Consider the following 12,553-nt stretch of genomic DNA (forward strand, 5'->3'; position numbering starts at 1 on the left):
TTACACATGCCCTTGCTCTTAGGCATGGCATGGGATCAAAACATTGTCCTTTTCATACCAGTATCACCAATATAGGTAAGTATACCTATACCTACTACCTGTTTTTTATTAAAAAAATTAATAGTATTTTTTTTTTAAACCACAAACATAATTAATAAACAAACTTAGAATAAAAGTAACCTAAAATTAAAACTACCTACAAATCTAAAACTAACACCTAGAAAAATATACGTATATGTGGGTGATCTAGCCGAATATGTTAATTTTTTGTATTTATATTTTTGATTTAATCCATAAAGTCTCCATATTATTTTTATCAGACTTGTTAGGGTATATCGTTGAACCAACAACAAACAACATAAATTAACAGCGTGTTCATGCTTCTTAATTATAGTCACTGATAACGCGCCTCGTTTTAACCCTGCGCTGATTACTGCCTTCCAATGATACGCTTGGTTTAAACGTGTCGCAGAACCCGACCGAAATACACGACAATTGTTTACGTAGTGATATCTCTCTCAGCCACAAAATTCTTTCAGTACCAACAATAGGTAACGTGTACGTTACCAATATGATTCCAAAAAGATTTTAGCGGTGCAAATAGAACCCAGGTTTTGCTGTTGCGTTACCTGCATAATTAAACGATAGTATAATTTATTATTTTTTGTAATTAATCAAATAAATGTGATATAGTTTTACAATGGAGTTTAATCTAAAAACTGTTTCGAATAGTGTCGATAGCCGTGAAAAATATGCAGCAGATTTGGAACAAGCCCTTTCAGTGGCAGGTATGTGATTTAATTACAATTGATTGAAATAGCATCAATTACAATTGTTACAGCATCCCTCCAAATACTGTTTTTACAAATTAGCTTAAAAAATGTATTATTAACCATATGCTTCATATGCTTGTATCTAGGGTTTGCACGACGGATCCGAAATGTATGGGAAGATCCGCGGATCCGGATCCGGATCCGGATAATTTCATACATTTCGGATCCGAATTGCAAACCCTACTTGTATCTGACGCCATTATTTAGCTACGTAGCAAGAGACTGCCTACATTCCTTCGGATTTTTCAAAAACGCATATTTTTAAAATGGTTTGTAACAAAAGGCGCGTCACTTTATAGTTTATACTCGTACCAGTCATTCTGATCACATCTCACTGGCATAGCATAGCTCGCACATAATAATTGTTTTTTAAATTATATATTTTTGGGAATGTAAACAAATACTTAGATAATAAGAGAGATAAAACCAAACCTACCTACTTATCTATTATCTCAAAGACTTCGAGGTTTTGTTTGTTTACATTATTTCAAGAACCTAAAAATCCGAGCAAGGTGCGTCCTTTGAACTGTTGCAGGTGTGGGCTGGTACAACATCAAGTATTGCTTAGTACTGGCCCTGTTCCTAATATCAGCTATAATCGAGACGCTGGGATACGCGTACTTGTTACCTGCCGCTAAGTGCGACCTGGAGATGTCAGATGCACAACGGGGAATCATCGCCTCGCTACCGTACTTTGGTAAGCCTACATGGTAGTGATTCTTAAATCCACAAACAAAAATATTAATCCTTTCGTGTGTGTAGGTTACTATTAATTGTGAGTTCAGACCTCGGATGTACCGGTAAGTAGAGATAGAGCAAAAAATGGTTCTTAAACACAGTGACGTGTAGCTAGGGGGGGACGGCGGGGGCGGTCCGCCCTGGGTGTCACCCATTTAGGGGTGACACCCGATCGTGAACATCAGTAGTGCCACCTATAAAAATTCGTAAAATGAAAGCGGAGTAAATCCTGAGCAATTTAACAAAAATTACAATTACTCTTTTTAAATATATTTTACAATTTTGATTGAATTTTGGGGTGACACCCACAATTTCTATGATGGTTTTAAAGAAGTTGTCGTGCCGTAACAAATGTCCAATCATTTTTCCCCGTCTGTTGTTGATGGTGTTCAATATCATCCTCTTCTCTTTCACTCTTCGTAATACCTCTTCGTTCGTTATCTTCTCCGTCCATTTTATACCTTCCATACGTCTCCAACACCACATTTCGAAAGCTTCCAGTCTTTTTTGGTCTCTCTGAGTCATAGTCCACGTTTCACTACCATAAAGTGCGATACTCCAAATATACACCTTAATCATCAACTTTTTGCTCTTACATGACAAACTAGATCTTAAGAGTTGCTTCTTGCAGACCAAGACGTAGCTATGTAGACCAAATAAAAGAAATAGCTGGTGTCGTGTCGTATCAAGAGGTCAAAGCTATGGCTTATGAGAGGGAGATATGGAAAATACTCCACCGACAAGAGGATACCTCTTAAATTGAAGAAGAGACCCACAATTTCCGCACCGGGTGCCACCCATGCTAGCTACGCCACTGCTTAAACATATACCTGTTACTTATATGGATAGTTAGATGAGCACTTATATGTAGGTATACACGTGCGCCCGCGAGGGACAAAACATAGGTTACCTATAAATATTAGGTATACGCAATGTGACAAAATTAAAAACAAGTTTTAACATTGTTGACAACGTACTAAAAACAAACTACTTACGTATTTGGTCAAGTTATTTGTTACCCACCCTAAACCATAGTAAATTTACCATGGGGGATAAAAAAGGTGAGGCTGTGACAAGGACAAACAATAATATAGCTTTTTCTGCTACTCTTACTGAAAGTTCCATCCATAAGTGCATCTCGTTTGGCCATCTCTGGCCCCTCTCCCATTTCATCTCTATATTCACTACATCTACGAGTATACTACGCATATTCGAAATAGAATCGTGAAGATATTATCTCAGTCTTATTAGGTATATGGTGCAAGAACAAAACAACATAAATAATAACACGGCAGGAGTGCTGTAATCCAAACGTTTGATAATAATGATAATTGTAATATACATATATACATCATGCCTACCTACGCTTGCAATAAAGCCAATAAAACAATATGAGTATGAGATTAGTAGTAATAAAACGAATAAACTAGATACTATTATAGTACCTAAATAAGATAAGTAAGATAAGGAACAAAAAAAATAGAATTGGATTTTGTTCTGATAATAAGATCCATGATGAATTGAGGGAACTCCTCAGTTTTAAAAGGCACAACTCAGCACTTTCTCTTGAAAATCACCAATTTGATGAATACCACACCACAGATGCTATGTAAAGAAAAATAAATAAATAAATCATTTATATATGTGGAACATTCCTTTCATAAGTGGGTGTAATGGGTATATTATGAATATTATGCTTTAGGATTAGGAGGAGAGAAGGGTTGAGGGGTTGTGAGGTTGAGGGGGTCAGCGGTAGGGCGGAGGATGAAATTAATGGCAGGACTGGTTACTCAGACGGACTCAAGGAAAATCCTGAATATTCGGTATTAGACAGTATATGTAAAAATGAAAAAATAAAACTTTTTACATAAAAAGTTTTTACGTTAACAAAAAGAGAGACAATAAAGTTCAAACGACATTCAACGGTAGGCATATTGCCGATTTATAATAGACCCCCGAAAACGCCAGAACTCGTTCCAAATAACGTACGAATTCTTAATAACTAATTAATAAAAATAAACTTTAAAATTTGATTGATTGATTTGACTACTTATATTTTACGTACCTACATTATTGTACAACTAAAATAATGAACTCAAAAAAATGCCCAGATTATCACGCAAAACAAATAACTTTTAATAATGTCTACCATGGTTGACAAATATAGTAGTATATAAGTATCCGCAATTCGAACCGTACCTATCTTGCAATGTTTTTTTTGCAAAACAGAGTTCTGTTGTCGAATTTTATTTCCATATTATTTTACTGAAATTTATTTTGTTTTGTTTTTGTGTTTGATTGCACTTAACTGTTAGAATATCTTAAGAAAACATGAGTGAAAAAATTATGAAGAAGTATTCACCTACATTTTTCAGATTCGGGTTGTCTAATATGTTCTCACTTCTGAGGTGAAAAGTTGTATGTACAACACGAGATCAAAGTTATTTAAGTAGGTACATCTCCTGTGCTTTTGAATCCCTTACTACGCTGCCTAAACATTTTAAATAAGATTCACTCGCTACGCTCTTGGATCTCTTACCTATAGAATCATTCGCTTGCACGGGACTCAAAATAAGCACTCGAAGAAATATCAAACTTTGCTCTCTCGTTGTACAAATAACTATTATACTCGTATAAATATAAGTATACCTACTTATTTGCGTTACCTTACCTACCAACTGATATGTTTATAGTCGGTGCCAAACATTTTCTGGGTAAACCCGTCGCTATCTGAATCAAAAGATCCTTTAAGGAAGGAAACTTAACCTTTATGTCCAGTGTTCTAATGACCAAGAGAAAATTACTAGACAAAAGAATATCTTGCACAGGGCCAAGGGCACTGATTGCTCTATTTCATCGAACAATAAGTAAATTAAGCAATAGGTACCTTTTAAGTCTTTAATCATATCGGTTACCTTTACAATGTAGCTGTAATTAAAGAATTAACAAATTTAGCTTCGATTTCCAGCGGTTGTCGTGACTTCGTTCCCTTGGGGCTACCTCGTGGACACGCGAGGCCGTAAGACAGTGGTCATTTACAGCTCCCTTCTATGTGGAGCCTTCGGGATACTCTCGGCCTTTATGCCGGAGCTCATCAGCTTTACCACATGCAAGTTCCTCGCTTCAATATGGTACGTACTTATATGAATTAGTAAAATATCGTGTAAAATAAACATTTATATATGTTCTGCAAGTGAGTCGCTTAGCTTCAAACTCGGGTAAATCCATCTGTAGGTACTTATTAAGAAAATTTGATGAAAGAGTCGAATGTATTTACCCGAGCTTGAAGTGAAGCGACACAAGTATTTATTTTAGTTTCTAAAAAAAGTTTTGCGTAGTCACAATTACGCAAGCATTCAGCAAGTATGATTAATTAGTTAATAATAAGTGTGTCATCTGCTTATCTACATATTACGGACGATTGCATCATTCTTTATGTGAACATGGATATTATTATGTATGTAAAGACTTTCACAAGACTAATAAAGTACGGTTAATTACTACACACATTCTAATCATCAATAATCATAATACTGCGTGCTAAAGGGGCCCACTGATTAACGCTACATCTTACGTAGGCGAACAACGCGCGAACGCGGCGCGGCGCGGCGCGGCGAAATCAATCCTTTGATGCCCATAGAAGTGTCCTACGTAAGCGATCTCGGTGCGGCGCGATTTGCACGCGAATGTCAGGCGGCGCGGCGCGGCGCGGCGCGGCGGCGGCCGCTTTCGCCGCGCCGCGCCGCGCCGCGTTCGCGCGTTGTTCGCCTACGTAAGACGTAGCGTAACAGTCTGCCGGACGGTATCGGCCTGTCAGTTAGAACAAAACTTTGACAATTCCGAACAACTGACAGGCCGATACCGTCCGGCGAACTGTTAATCAGTGGGCCCCTTAATATTAATACTCATGTTAACAAACGCAACGTTATAATGAGATATGTAGGTAATTTAAAGTAGTAAAAAAAACTATTTAGCTACATTCATTTAATGGTTTTCTTAATACCTTAACATTAAATAATCGGCCAAGAGCATGTCGGGCCATGCATCCATAAGGGAGTGTACCATTTCAGAGCTTTGTACTTAAGTACGTCTTTTTACTAAGAAAATATATTTTTAGCAATAACTCAAAACTACTGGACCGATCATGTTGGCTATAGGTTTTCATTGAAAATATTTATTAACGCATTCACTGCCAGGGGGCGTGGCCTAGGAACAACCTTATATGACGGTGAACGTACATGTGCGTCGAGGGCAGTGAATGTGTTAAGCTCGTAGTCACCTAGAAACCCTATAGTTTCGCCAGGTCTGTCTGTCTGTCTGTCCGAGGCTTTGCTCCGTGATCGTTAGTGCTAGAAAGCTGCAATTTGGCATAGATAAATCATGCATTGCGACAAAACGGTAAAATAAAAAGTAAAAAAAGTTTTTCTAGGGTACTTACCTGCCATACAAAAAGTTTTTTTTCGTTTTTTTTTTTACTTTGTCTCGATAGTGTGGGGTAGCGTTGGATAGGTTTTTCAAAATGAAATCTTAAAACCATTTTTGATATAGTTAATGTTTTCGGAAATATGCCCTCCGTAAGAAAAAAAGTATGGGTCCCCTCTAACTTTTAAAACCACGGGTTTAAAAATGAAACTATAGCGAACATGATCGGTCTAGTCGTTTGTGAGTTATTGCAAAAAATCTTATTTTCTTAGTAAAAAGACGTACCTACAAAGTACCTGCAAAGGTACTCCCTTATGAAATCTTATGATACTTACTAATAGCCCCCGTTTGGCCTATTTTGACAGAATGATAACTACGAAACCCTACACTGAGCATGGCCCGACATGCTTTTGGCTGATTATTTTTCTTTCGCAACGCATATTTCCGAACTTATTATAGTGCGTCAAGCAAATCTTGTCAGTAGCAATGTAAAGCAAACTAAAGTAGGGCAACACTCAAAGAGTAGTATTGCGCTAAGAAAAGCAGCAATGTACAATGTACATCGAACCAAAACTTTTTTTTCCGCTGAGCGCGCCCTGTTACGTACGTCAATTCAAATTGTCACTCGTGGATTCTCTATTGAAAATGTTTGAAATTGTTATTAAATGGCATTTAAATGGTATGGACGGACAATTTAAAAGCGGTGTGTGGTGAATTTGAAGATCTCAAAATAAAATTAGAAGTGGAATATGCCGTTAAACAAGAATGCAATGAATAAAATCATTGCTTCAGCAGGTAGATGTCCTATTGGATTTTAATATTTTATTAGATTTATATCTTGGAACTGTAAGCATAGTAGGCACCTTATTTTTGATTAAGCACAATTTTATTTAATATATTGGTATTTAATGGCGACACAGCAGAAATATCTCTGGAAATAGAATCGATTCAGATTGTAAACAAAGATGATGGCTGTCATTCGCGATCCACATTCCACAGATAAAACAAAGATGACACGCGATTTTCGAATTATTCGAACACAGTGTTGCTAACCCGCGATTTTTCAAATTTGCCGCCGTTTGCTACTGACAAGATTTGCTTGACGCAGTATAACTACTTATCTCAAAAATCGTTTTAGAAGACCCTTATTCGTTTTGAAAGACCCAATCCAACGATACCTTACAGTTACAATAATTAAATAATTAATAATTAATAATAAAGAAAAAAAAACTCAATAAAAAACTTTTTGTATACCAAAATATATATTTTTTTATACTTTTTACTTTACCGTTCTGTCGCAATGCATGATTTATGTATCCATGCCAAATTGCAGCTTCCTAGTAGGTACTAACGATCACGGAGCAAAGCCTCGGACAGACAAACAGACATGGCGAAACTATAAGGGTTTCTAGGTGACTACGATACCCTAAAAACCGATCATATCACAAATCCCGCAAAACCTATAAAATCTTAACCAAGTTTTTATACCCAATTATTCCAGCATGGCATGTCCGGCAGCAGCACCGTACACTTTTATCGGCGAGATTATTCCTCAGCACCATAGGGACTTGGCTCTCTCCATCACGAACGCTATGCAGACTCTTGGATCCGCTTTAGTACCTTGTAAGTAGAATATGCAAGCAAGATAATTACCTTCCAGGGCACTATGTCCAAAGGTCAAAACGTCCAAGGAGTCAATATGTCCAAGGGTCAAAACGTCCAAGGAGTCAATATGTCCGAGGAGTCAACACGTCCAAGGGTCAAAACGTCCAAGGAGTCGATATGTCCAAGGAGTCAACACGTCCAAGGGTCAAAACGTCTAAGTTTGGTTTGGTGTTACCACACCAAATACCAATAATTATTGTCCTCGCAAATTTGTTATATATTTTTTTTAAAAAAGACGGTAGTCTATGTCATGTGATTGTTCTTTTCTTTTCTGGTTTTTACTTGTGTATTAATTTTCTATGTTTTCCTTGCTATATGAATAATAATGTTCATGTTTTTTTTTAATCAATGTAAATAATTTACTTGTGTGTCGTTGGCGTAATACGTGTCGCCATTCAATTTTAGATTAAGTCAGGTCCCCACAGAAAACCAGCGCCACGGTCTGCCGCGGCATCATGCTGAGTGGGGATCCTATTTTACCGTCCTAATCTGTTTTATGTCTGCATACTTTTCTTTTTTTTACATGTACTATGTTGTGACGTTAAAATAAATGTATTTCTTCTTCTTCTTCTTCTTCTTAAGGAGTCAATATACCCATGGCACACCTCGGACACTGGCGATCAAATGTATGAAACAAACGCGTTCCTACGCACACAGTCTAAGCTCGTGTAGGTGTACGCGTACCATGCTTGTGTGAGTGATTTAAGACATGCTAGGTCATCTATACGCTATTATCACACAGATGCGGATTCGCACGCCGCGCTGATGTTTGAACGAGATAGCATTATGCACGTATATAGCGATGCTCCGCTAGCACATTGAAGCGGCGTGCGGAATTGGGGATCCGCGAGCAATGTGATGACCGCCATAAAATTAAACCCATTTAATGAATGAATGAATGAATGAAATCTTTATTTCAGGCAACTAGTGGCCCATACATAAATACCTTAAAACTAGCATACATATTATAAAAATATATTCTAAAACTAAACACTACAAATCACATTATGGCTGCGATGCATTACGCAACCCCGCAGTGTCAGGAAGCCAGCCGCGGAACCGCCGAAACTTGACACCCTTCGGCCAAAACTCCTCCTTGGTGAAGGTCGCTAGATGATCAGTCGGAACGCTCACCACAAACGATTTAAAATTAAAATTAATTATTAATTATTATTAATTATTTAAGCAGACATGCATCAAAAAATTCGTAGATATAACTCTACCCTCTACCATTATTAAGTAAAAACGCATTTAGCCGATTTGCCAGACCGAAGTGTTCCCTGAACTCTCATTTAAGCTCTAAAAATTCTATTTTTTTACTTGCAGTGCTAGCCTGGGGCATCATTCCGCTGCCCTTCAGAGTAGATTTTGGGGTGTACACATTTCGCTCGTGGCGAGTTCTGGTTATCGTGTATTCGTCGTTCTTCATACTAGCCGGCTTCCTGATGTCATTCGGCCCCGAGAGCCCCAAGTATTTGGTTTCACAAGGGAGATATGACGAGGCTCTAGCAGTTCTAGAGACAATGTACGCTGCGAATAAAGGAAAGCCGAAGGCGGAATATCCGGTAAGTTGTGAGTACAAGAGTGTCAGATATTTTGCTGCCAACTATATATATAAAAGAAAAAGTTTGGATACAGGACGTGATAAAATTAATAATTTCAGATCAAGGTGCTTAAAGTTGTCGAAGACTCTAAGGAAGAAAAAGTCGGTTTCTTCACCTCACTTAAGGTTCAGTCCTTGCCTCTAATGAGACCACCATACGCAAAATGGATGGCCCTGAATGGCTTCCTATTGTTCGGAGTGTTTGCTACGTAAGTAGGTATTATTTTTATTATAATTATACCCACCGTGATAAACTTTACATTTACATGATAATATAAGATATGTTATTGAACCTCAATGAGGCGAGTCGTGCGCGTTCTCAACCGCTACGAATATAAGTTCCTTAGGTACATACTTATTTGTAATTAGGTAAATATATACTGTAGATATACAACTTTTCTAAATTTATACAAATTATTATAATAATTTCAATAACATCCTATGCGATCCTCTTTCATTATATTATCCTAATAATATAATACCTATCTACCTACCTATACCTACCTAATATATGCTTGCGAAATAGGGTGCCAACATGGACATATATAGCTGGTCAAGCAAATCTTGTCAGTAGAAAAAGGCGCGAAATTCAAATTTTCTATGGGACGATAATCCTTCGCGCCTACATTTTTTAAATTTGCCGCCTTTTTCTACTGACAAGATTTGCTTGACCATCTATATATGTATATCTATGGGTGCCAATCATTCACGCTCCGTAACGTAGCATAGTTATCTTTCTCTATCATTCTTCCATACCTGTTCTATTAGTGCAACAGAGACAGTTTCATTTCGTTCGCTACGGAGCGTTAACGATTGGCATCTTGTCTACGCTCCGTTGTTACTAAATTTTAACATTTCATGGACAACACATTTTCAGTTTAAACGGTCTCTACATGTGGATTCCGGATATCCTGAACAGGGTGCTCAGTCAGGATCGCGACGGAGTCACAGCCTGTGAAGTTATTGCTCAAAGACTTAATGAGGTAAGTAAATGAAAGTTAAAAGTGATTCACAGTTGCTAAAACATAAGAAAAAGATTGTATACATAAACGTACCTTCGGTCCATGGCATTCTGGAGCCTCCACAGCTGTTGTGTGGAGCAATGGCACGAGCTTAATCAGAAGGCCAAGCTGGTAAAGAATTATATTGTATCAGAAAGAGTAAATTAATCAAGAGTACCTAAACACTCACGCTACGTCTTACGTAGGCGAACAACGCGCGAACGCGGCGCGGCGCGGCGCGGCGAAAGCGGCCGCCGCCGCGCCGCGCCGCGCCGCGCCGCCTGACATTCGCGTGCAAATCGCGCCGCACCGCGTTCGCAACGAGATCGCTTACGTAGGACACTTCTATGGGCATCAAAGGATTGATTTCGCCGCGCCGCGCCGCGCCGCGTTCGCGCGTTGTTCGCCTACGTAAGACGTAGCGTCAGGTTTTTTTTCTTTACAGACTCTTGAAGCTGCAGTTTGTGACGACAGCATAGACCAACTTACATTCTTTGTGAATTCAATAGCCAGTATCTCTTGTGCCGTCATAGCTTTACTTGCCAGTTGCACGCTCAAGATCATTGGCAAGAAAGTGCTTCTAGTACTAGTCTACTTCATTATGGGCTCTTTCTGCATATCCGTCAACTTTATTAGAACGAGTATGGTGTTCGCGGTGTTGCTGTCAGCTCTGCAGATTGTAGCCGTTGCTGTTGGGCCTGTCAATGCCTATGCGGTGGAAATATTTCCTACTCATTTGAGGTAAGAAAGCAGTAAGATTAAAACCGTTAAATGGATTTGTAACGCTACATACCCAAGTGCAGTTATGGCACATAAATTAGATTAGGCAGGTATGTAAAGTCCTGGCAAAACTCATAAAATAATAAAAACTGACCGACTGTACTGTAGGTCCCTAATTCTTTGGAAAGTTAATAACTACCAACATATCGAAAGCTCGAGCTCGACCAATTACAGCCGGGCACCACGAGACGTATGCTAAGGTGGAAAAGAAAAGCCCGCTAAACTTTGGAGGATGAATAGTTAGTACTTTTACTATAATTATATATTGTCGTTTTTGCATATATTTTATTTCGTCGTATGTATATGTATTGTATGAATATGTATGGTACTAGCGACCCGTCCCGGCTTCGCACGGGTCAACACCTAAACCTTCCTCAAGAATCACTCTATTGATAGGTGAAAACCGCATGAAAATTCATTTAGTAGTTTCTGAGTTTGTCGCGAACATACAAACACACAAACAGACAGACGCAGCGGGGGACTTTATTTTATAAGGTGTAGGTAGTAATAATTAGTTAAGGTGCCCACTGATTAACAGTCCGCCGGACGGTATCGGCCTGTCAGTTAGAACAAAATATTGACAGTTCCGAACAACTGACAGGCCGATACCGTCCGGCGGACTGTTAATCAGTGGGCCCCTTATACACGTTTCAGGGGTATGGCGGTGAGCCTCGCGATCATGCTGGGCCGAATCGGGTCAGTTCTCGGTACAAACATCGCGGGGCTGCTCATCAATGCCTCATGCGAATCCACCTTCTACTTTTTCGGTGGATTGTTGTTGGGTATGTAGGTACAGTCGGACCAAGGTAATTCTGCGCTGCAGTGACTGAGTGTGGAATGCCACCTAGCTTAAACGCAAAATTCCTATAGCCCGCTCCAACGAATTTCGTACACAAGTGTGGAGGGCTATCTATAGATAGGGCATAAGAAAATCAGATGACTCTTCCCCACTTTATCACTTCAAAATCACTGTAGATAAACTCTATTATAGGATGGACATTACACGCCTATAAAAACACTGGTAAAGCAGAGCATTTAAACGTAAAGTAGGCATATCTATAAATAAGTTAGTAATTATCTAGGTAGATATCTGAATACCTACGCCTTTCAGGTCTACCCGAAGCTTCGAGGTTTATTGTACTTTCATTCCATGATAATCTATCTCTTTTCAGTTTGCGGCTTCATGGCATTCCTGTTACCGAGGGCACAAAGTAAAATATGTTGCTTCTAAAAATTATGGTTCTAATGATCAGACCAAATAATTGAATACAGATAGTATTATCTTATGTTTTAAGTTAAAGACTTATGCGATGAATACCTAAATAAATAAATATCGAAATAATTGTGTTGATAAGTGTTTTATTTTAGACATTATTACACTTATCCTGCCCTTCTGCACTGCGCCATAAATCTAAAAAAATGGTGATTAAGATTAACCCTTTTCCACCAATCTACATGGTTATCCCAAAAAATCCAAATATACCTATTCCAATTAATCCAGCTATGATGAA

At 38.5% G+C, this 12,553-nt stretch overlaps 1 protein-coding gene across 1 annotated transcript; it reads left to right on the forward strand.

Moving 5' to 3' along the window:
• Positions 1-630: 630 nt before the first annotated feature.
• LOC134664496 (synaptic vesicle glycoprotein 2A-like) lies at positions 631-12,296 on the forward strand. Its single transcript, XM_063521176.1, has 10 exons — positions 631-788; positions 1,369-1,530; positions 4,540-4,702; positions 7,495-7,616; positions 8,985-9,223; positions 9,322-9,470; positions 10,139-10,244; positions 10,708-11,003; positions 11,697-11,824; positions 12,215-12,296. The coding sequence occupies exons 1-10, from the start codon at positions 701-703 to the stop codon at positions 12,271-12,273; spliced, it is 1,512 nt and encodes a 503-aa protein (XP_063377246.1). The 5' UTR covers positions 631-700; the 3' UTR covers positions 12,274-12,296.
• The last annotated feature ends 257 nt before the right edge of the window (positions 12,297-12,553 follow it).

The sequence above is a fragment of the Cydia fagiglandana genome, chromosome 1 (genome assembly GCF_963556715.1).
Source record: "Cydia fagiglandana chromosome 1, ilCydFagi1.1, whole genome shotgun sequence".
Taxonomy (NCBI): domain Eukaryota; kingdom Metazoa; phylum Arthropoda; class Insecta; order Lepidoptera; family Tortricidae; genus Cydia; species Cydia fagiglandana.